General features: G+C 35.5%; 1 protein-coding gene across 1 annotated transcript in view; it reads right to left on the bottom strand.

The window, feature by feature from the left end:
- Positions 1–2834: 2834 nt before the first annotated feature.
- Positions 2835–8780, bottom strand: part of LOC107703982 (taste receptor type 1 member 1-like) — a 9509-nt gene continuing 3563 nt past the window's right edge. Inside the window, exons 5-6 of the mRNA XM_016506795.1 lie at positions 8116–8236; positions 2835–3769 (exon numbers count right to left, since the gene is read on the bottom strand). Coding sequence (XP_016362281.1) covers positions 2835–3769; positions 8116–8236 — 1056 coding nt within the window. The remainder of the gene's footprint in view (positions 3770–8115; positions 8237–8780) is intronic.

Here is an 8780-nt window from a genome sequence, read left to right as displayed (position 1 = left end):
AGAGTCGAAAATTGTTCTGTCTGCAGACGTTCCATTGGTCTCTTCCGCAGTTACTATAACTACCTCCTGCGCTGTAAAAGACAATGGTGAGGTTCAAACTTCTACCCCTCATCTGAACAATTCTAGCGTTTTGGGTGATTTACGCAGGCATCTTATGCATTTATCTGAAAAACAGTATGAGGATGTGTGTAATTTGATCCAGTCTTTTCCCTCTCTGTTTTCTGATGTACCTAGCAGAACGTCTGTATTATGTCATGATATTAAGGTGGGAAGTGTATCCCCTGTGAAGCAGCATCCTTATCCGAAAAAAATCCGAAAAAGCGTGAGATTATGAAGGCCGAGATAGAATATCTGTTAAAACATGGATTAGCTGTACCAAGTCAGAGTCCCTGGAGCTCTCCCTGTTTGTTAGTCCCCAAATCAGACGCCACATATCGTTTCTGTACGGACTATCGGAAAGTTAATGGTCTTTCCAAACCTGACTCCTACCCTCTGCCTCGTATAGAGGATTGCATTGATCGGATTGGTGCAGCAAAATATGTGACAACGATTGATCTGTTGAAAGGGTACTGGCAGGTACCTCTCACGCCACAAGCTTCAGAAATTTCTGCCTTTGTCACACCTGATAACTTTCTTCAGTACACTGTACTTGCATTCGGGATGCGAAATGCACCCGCAACGTTTCAAAGACTTATGCAGAAGGTTTTATCTGACGTACCGAAGTGTGATGCATATATAGATGATGTGGTACTGTATTCAGACAGTTTGACTGAGCATTTGACAAACCTTGAATTATTATTTACCCGATTGTCAGAGGCTTCATTGACTGTAAATCTCGCAAAATGTGAATTTGCGAAAGCAGAGGTGACCTATTTGGGAAAGAAAGTGGGTCATGGAAGTGTAAGACCTATAGAAGCGAAGGTTTCCGCGATAATGGATTACTCGGCTCCTTCTAACAAACGGGAGTTGAGACGTTTTCTTGGAATGTGTGGGTATTACAGAAATTTCTGTCAAAACTTCTCTAGTGTTGTAACCCCACTTACTGATTTACTCAGTGACAAAAGGAAATTTGTATGGTCTACTGAGTGTGAGCGTGCTTTTTTGTCCGCTAAAGATCTTCTGTGTTATGCCCCCATTCTTAAAGCTGCAGACTTTCACCGCCCTTTCAAATTGCATGTGGATGCGAGTTCAGTTGGAGCAGGAGCCGTATTGCTACAAGAGGACAATAGGGGTATTGATCATCCCGTGTGCTATTTCTCCAAAAAGTTCACAAAGTGCCAAAGTAATTACAGCACAATTGCGAAAGAAGCTCTGGCTTTAGTGCTAGCGCTCCAGCACTTTGAAGTTTATTTGGGAGGTAGCAGTGTGCCCATTATTGTATTTACCGACCACAACCCTTTAACATTTCTATCCCGTATGCGTAATGCCAACCAACGACTGATGCGATGGGCTTTAATTGTACAAGAGTACAATCTGGATATTAGGCATCAGAAAGGCACTGATAACGTGGTTCTACTGATAATCTAGGGTAGTGGGCGAGGAGCGATAAAGGATCAAAAAGGGGAATATAGGAAAAGTTTATTGGTGGGGGTGTTACGGCTAATGACGTATTAATTTTTGTCTCTATTATTGATACAAAGAGTGTTGTTGGTGTTTGTATTTTTACTCTCTTTCTCTCCCTTTCTCTCTCTACCTGTGTGTCTGTGCTTGATAGGCTAATGATGATCAGCTGCGCTCATCCACCTGAATGCGCTGTCCACAACCTGATTGGTGCGTGTTTGCTGGCTTCTAGTTCAAAATAGCAGAGAGAGCGTGGAGGAAGGAGAGAGACATCGCGGCGTTTGAGGTTGTTCCGCTCTCCAGGCCCATGAGCGCTTATCGCGCTTGTTGTGTTCTTTTTTGGGTTGTCACAATGGTTCCTGAGTTGATGATTTGCTTAATAATCAGTTAAGCTTGTGGGTAAGGTAGGGTGGAGGATACCCATACGTTTTCTCCTGTTTAATGGTTAGTTAGGGAGTGAGGGAAGTTATATGTTGTTTTGTTTATTTTCTTTAATGTATAGGTAATTTAATATTTTCCCCTTTTAGGTAGAGGTGTTGTTTTTTTGTTTTTTTATTTTGTTCGGGCCCTCCTCCCGAGGTAATGTTTCTTTGTTTGTATTTACTGTTATTTTTGTATTAATGTTTTCCTTTTTTTTGAATCCCTTGATTGAGTTAAAATTAAAAGGCACCCAAGCCGTTTTTAAACTCAAATCTGTGGTTGGTTGTGATTTCTGGGCCTGGAGAGCTGGAGATCCTCAAAGTCTCTCCACTATTTATTGTTTGTCGTTCCCATTTACCCCTAGACCAAAAGGGAAGGACGTAACAAGCATAAAACTATGAAGTGAACTGAATTTTTCAGCAAAATATGTGTTTGAATAGACCGTCAATATGACATCAAACATACAAAATAGCTCCCACTATTTTGCTTTACCAATATTTACCACTATTACCTCCCAAATCGATATGGATTACTTGTAATAAGGAACATTTTCAAAATGACTTAGTGTCCAAGTAAAAAAAAAAAAGTAAATAAAATAAACGGGAAGCCTGTTTATATCACATTTATTTAAAGCTTTATAAGTATTTAAATTACTCTTTTATTCTCAAAAAAACTCAAATGCAAACTGAACCCCAGAACAGATTTCCATTCTATTAGCTTCCATTCTATTTGTCTATTAGCTTCCATTCTATTTGCCTATTAGCTTCTTTAACATTGTGGTAATATAATAGCAAAGAATCTAAACCACTAACACAGAGTTTAAGATGTAAGTCTCTATACACAAAGACTAATGTCTAAGACCTACTAATGGTTTGGGTGTAATTCTGAATAGATGTTTGAAAGTATGTGGATGTATTTTTCTGTGGTTGAAATATTATGATGTAAGATTTTGGTATGAAATAACTGAAGAGAATTCCATTTATACTGGATATCTGGGCAACTGCATTTAAAATTACAATGTATTTGCTTTTGATAGTGAGGTATGCAGTGAAATATGCAATCCAGGTCAGATAGTACAAAATGAGACTAAAAGTTATTGATTTGGCCTCATTGTAATTTTTCGGCAAATCTCTTCCCATGTAAGAAAACAGGAGACACAGGAAACCAAGAAACCAACTTATGAACACGACTATGGTTAATGTTAGAGTGTTCCCCATTTCACAAATGAGCATAATCTGGTCTTTAAAAGTCCATGAGTCAGCAATGAGCTTGACAGGATTGATAGTCATCCATATCACACAAGAAATTAAATGAATGAAAGAAGAAAATGCAATGAAGAGCCACTGGCCATTGTGTTTTACCCAAAGGCTGTGCACTTTAGGGAACTGAGCAGCCATTTTAAAAACACAAACAATTTGAAAGGAACGGACAGTCAAACAGGAAATACAGACAGTAAAGAAAAATGTAAATATGGCATTTCTCAGGAGGCAAAATACAGATGTGGGTTTTCCAAAGAAAAAGAACACACTTATGCTAGACAGAATCAAACTGGTCAACATGAGGAAACACATGTTGCCACCAGCAGACTTTACCACTGGTGTATCATAATTGTAAGCAAAAAGGCAAAATACGGCAAAAAGGAGAATAATTAGGCATGCAGTTGAAATCATGACAATGATGGAGGGGATTTCTGTGAACTGAGGATAGACAACAGAACGTGTCTTACATGTCGTGCTGCCCTCATCAGACCATTCACTCTCTGCACATGGAAAACATGTATAGGGGTCCCCTGAAAAAAAACAGTAAAATAATATATTTAAATGTTTAGTAGTAGTATTTTGCTAAAAGCCATAATAAAAGTAAATTAATGTGGGAAAATATTTTGCTTTCAAATCACACTTCAAAAAGCACCAATAACTCCAGTAAAGTATTATGGTGATAGAATGGACTGAAGAAGCTTAAAGGGATAGTCCTTTAAGGGATTTAGTCCACTGTATATACATAGATAGATAGATAGATAGATAGATAGATAGATAGATAGATAGAGACTCAAAAAAATATTTAGGCCCAATTCTTAAGATTTATGTATTTCAATTGCATATAAAATTTCTATCTATTTTGATTACATATTTTTAACTTAAACTAATAAACTTTTGTGATGCAAATTTGCCAACCTTATGTAAATGAAACAAGAAAGTAATAAGATTTATGTAATAGTGCCAATAAATAAATTTTTTTTTAAATGCATAAGAAACGTGTATTTGTATTATTAGGTAATAAACCCAATGTACTTAAAATGCACCACATTTACATAATTTTATCAATAAACCCAACGTATTTCATATATTTAATCCTACCCCACCCAATCACACTGTGCTACAACAAAATCTAACTACAACACACAAAAAAAGAACAGCAAGACCACCCTGGTACATTATATCAATTTATTAAGGCTTCAAAACATTTGGCTATATATGAGTTAGCAAGACATACTACACAGTGTTCATACACTTGTGTGCAACAACAAAAAACAAAAAGTGCCTTCATATTTACATGCACATTAATGTTAAACACTATTTTCAAACATTTTTGCCACAATCAACCATACTGCAGAAATAAATGCAAAAGAAACAAAACAATATTCGTCATACTAACTTAGTTACCTCTACTAAGAGATAGTGAGTTTTATCAAATCAAAAATGAGCTAATTTGTTGCATACTACACACACATGGGCAAAGTGAGACTGTGATGCCAATAAGAAAATTAACATAACTATCAATGTAGATATATCCATAAGACATTTATAATGTAAAAAGAGCAGGTTGGCATACACTTACCACATATTCTTTAATGAGTGTCTCCATGTCTTCATTGAGGTAGATACTTGGACTCCTCGGGATGTAATTGCAGTTGATTTTAGTCTTCATTCTCAAACATGCAGAACAACAAGATCCCAAAAACACGACATTAGTCATTGATTTACTCAGACATAAAGCTAAAGCTGAGTTAAAAATCTCGCTCAACTAATGCTGTAACTATACAATAAACCCTGTCAATTGGTACTTTAGTATATTAGAGTGACTTGTAAAGAAACCTTTAAATTGCATGTAAGGCTGTTTTTATATTATTATTATTATTTTTTAAATAATACATTTCTAATGATATTGTTTTTTTTCTCCAGTTTTCTGAAATACAAACATTTAAACAGTGGATGTCATTACTTGTTTTTTAAGACTAATTTATTCAAAATTACATTACATATTGAAGAACAGGTTAAGTACAAAATATAATGAATGTCATCTAGTGCATATATTTAGCAAAATTATCCTTTTTATTTTTTATTTTTTTTTCTAGATAAGTAACCTAGTTTAGAGTTTATACTCACTCAATGGCTTTTCTGTGACATTGTTTACGAGCCGTTTCTTTGACGTCTTGAAACTCTGACTGAGCGATTACATGAAATGTGATTCATTCTGGTAGGATGTTCTGTTTCTTTCAACACAACAACAAGAAGTAAAGAGGAAGAGATGATCAATTCATGCGAGTTCTGCACTGCTGCTTAAACTGAGGTGCTAAAATTATCTTTCACGTTACATTTAACAACAAAACTGAATTTACTGTTTAACTTTAGTGATACAATTGACAGAATCTGAAATCTGACACTTTGTTTCATAACACAAGTAACAAAACTTACTGTGATGTATTATGTTTCATTAAGTTTTGTTCACGCATCAAGTGAAAACAGCATCTATCGATTCTTAGGATTTACAATGAGATCACTGTCACAATGAGAAACGATTAAAATCGAAAAACAGATTTCAACCCAGCCCTAATTAGTACCATTAGTTAGCTAGTGAAATAAACGATAGTCCGTGCATTGATATTAGTGTAATATGATATCAACCGCACTAATAATACATGTATATACAATAAAATCTGTCAAATAATATACACTGAGTACATATAAGATATATCTTACCTTGCAAATAGATTATGATCCAGGCTGCTCCAATGCAAAATGGTAAGGAGATTCAGAAGAACGCTTCTTCTGGCGATGCTTTTTTTTATTTGCATGTGCATTACTACTTTAGACACGCCATTGTGCAGTACCGCCACCTACCGACTGGAGTATGCAAGGCTCGAAATTTCGACCATTTTGGTCGCATATGCTCCCGAAATTTAATCTGTGCGACCTCAAAATATATTTGGGAGCATTTGTGCGAGTGCATATAATTGTTGTCATGCGACCTGTTTTAATTTCTCTACAAACGTTCAGAGTATGTGCCTTCTGAGTGTTGATACGGTGACCTGTCTGCCGTTCTATGAAACGTTAGGCTACATAACCAATTAAACTTCATCTTTACATTCTTAACTTTAATGCAGATTTTAGATTGGTTAATATTAGCTGTCAATCACCCAGTCACTGCTTTCCGCTGTCAGGTGACAGGGAGCTAACTACCGCGGGGAATGAAAAAGGCTGAAGAAGAGAGAAAATAAAAAAAGAAACACTGACAGATTTCTTTTGTGAACCACCTAAAGTTACAAATAATGGTGCTGGTGATAGCGATCATGTGGTGAATGTTGATCCACCAGCCGAACAGAAGGTGTACAGTTTTCGGAGAGAGTGGTTGAAAGACTTCTAGTGGGTCCGCTAAGAAAATGGTTCTATGCACTGCATTCACTGTAAAGCCTGTGGGACGGAGTTTGCAGGTAACAGCGTTCGCCACCGAATCTACACATTTCGTAATTGTTGTTTTACGATGTGCGGTTTGACATTATCGAGTATATTGCAAAATCCAAACAAAACACACCTACAGAGAGTGCACGCATACATGACATGAAGTCTATTAGGTTAGATTAGTGCCGAGTGCCGATGTCCTGCAGAGTTTAGCTCCAACCCTGAAAAAAAACTCACTTGTCTGTAGCGTTAGTTATCCTGAAGACCTTGATTAGCTTGTTCAGGTGTATTTGATTAGGGTTAGAGCTAAACTCTGCAGGACAGTGGCACTCCGACGTTGCCTATCCCTGATATAGTTAATCAATATCACATTTACTGATTAAATGTAAGAATTTGACTCAAAAGATAATGCACACTTATAGAAAAATGGCTTTATAAAGGTAAAATGGCCATAAAAGCTAAAAATCTATTTAAACTTATTGGAAAAGATTCATTTCTGTCACTGCTGTGAACTGACCACCACACAGAATATGAAGAATATAAAAAATTGTATGAGTCAGCTGTCCACTGTAGTCCTTAAGATATCAGCACAGTAACACTCTTTTTTTCAAATTATTGTTATCGATAAAATCCCAGAAAATATCAACATATAATTTTTTGTCAATATCGCACACCCCTAGCTGCCAGCCGTTCGGTGCAGTTGGCAGAGCTGAATGTAAAATTTAACACCGCATACACCATCCTAACCCACGCCAAAGAAGAGCTTAACTTTAGGTTGTTTACAAAATAAATCTGTCAGTGTTCTTTGAATTTTCTCTCTTCTTCAGCCCTTTCTTTTTCTCGCGGTAGTTAGCATAAAGCAGTCACTGAGAGATTGACAGCTAATATTAACCAATACAAAATCTGCATTAAAGTTAAGAATGTAAGGATAAATTCTGTTAATATATAATTTGTAGTTGTGATGCTCATAAATTTTTGGTGAGTGCTCCTAAATTTTTGCTGGTGCTCCTAACTTTTTGAAGTTGGGAGCAGCAGTGCTACCAAGTAAAAAAGTTAATTTCGAGCCCTGGAATGGTAAACGATTCCATTTGTATGTAAACCAATCTCATGCAATTTAACTAACTGGATCTGACTTGTTTCAGAGCCATCTGTATTTAAACCCTATTCATAATTTTTAACTGATTAAATCTAATAGTTTTGACAGTTAACAGATTTATATTGATTCTATGTAATCGGAGTACATATTTTTTTTTAAACGATTATTTAAATAAAATCAAATAGATGCAAATACTTAAAAAATTGTGCCAAGAATCATTTTTTTTTAGTATAGATAGATAGATAGATAGATAGATAGAGGTTTGAAATCACATGAGGTGAAGTAAATCAGATAGAATTTTCTTTTTTTTCTCATCTTTTTAAATACCAAGATGTCTTGATCACCTCCTAAGGTACTTACTAGAAAAATCTACATAGCTGTTACATGGACATTTTTTACATGTAAAACAGCAGCTATGAAAACCTTCAGGTTGCCTTGAATATCCCGCCTTACACTCAACAGAGCAGTTTGAGAAAGGAACCTTTAAGGAACAGGAAAATGTGTTAAAGTTAACTTTTTTACACTGTTTTTAAAAACATAATTTACACATTTCTATAAACTAAGATCAGTGCCCTCAAACAATTAACGTAGCCTGAAAACTGAACACATTATAATTTCCATAAACTGACTGTGAATTACAAAATACCAATTACATAATTAACTTACACAAAAAAATTCTTAGATCCTACTTTCAAAACTGTCAACAGACAGCTAAAATAAAGCCATGTAGTCTTTATTCAAATGAAATCAAATTTATATCTGCTGCATAAGTAGATAAAACTTAAGACTGAATGGAAATTCTTTGTATTAGAACAATGGTCAAACATTCATAGCCCAGAGAAACAGTGGGTAAAAGAGTGGTGGAGTTATTAATCTCCTCGACAGCAAACCTCATTACTCATTTATCATGATGATTAATTCATTTATTTATTTATATATATATATATATATATACAGTGGGTACGGAAAGTATTCAGACCCCCTTCAATTTTTCACTCTTTGTTATATTGCAGCCATTTGCTAAA

Source organism: Sinocyclocheilus anshuiensis, unplaced genomic scaffold (genome assembly GCF_001515605.1).
Source record: "Sinocyclocheilus anshuiensis isolate Anshui unplaced genomic scaffold, SAMN03320099.WGS_v1.1 scaffold1574, whole genome shotgun sequence".
NCBI classification, from domain to species: domain Eukaryota; kingdom Metazoa; phylum Chordata; class Actinopteri; order Cypriniformes; family Cyprinidae; genus Sinocyclocheilus; species Sinocyclocheilus anshuiensis.
The sequence above is the reverse complement of the archived record's forward strand: the minus strand, read 5'-3'. Positions and strand labels throughout refer to the sequence as shown.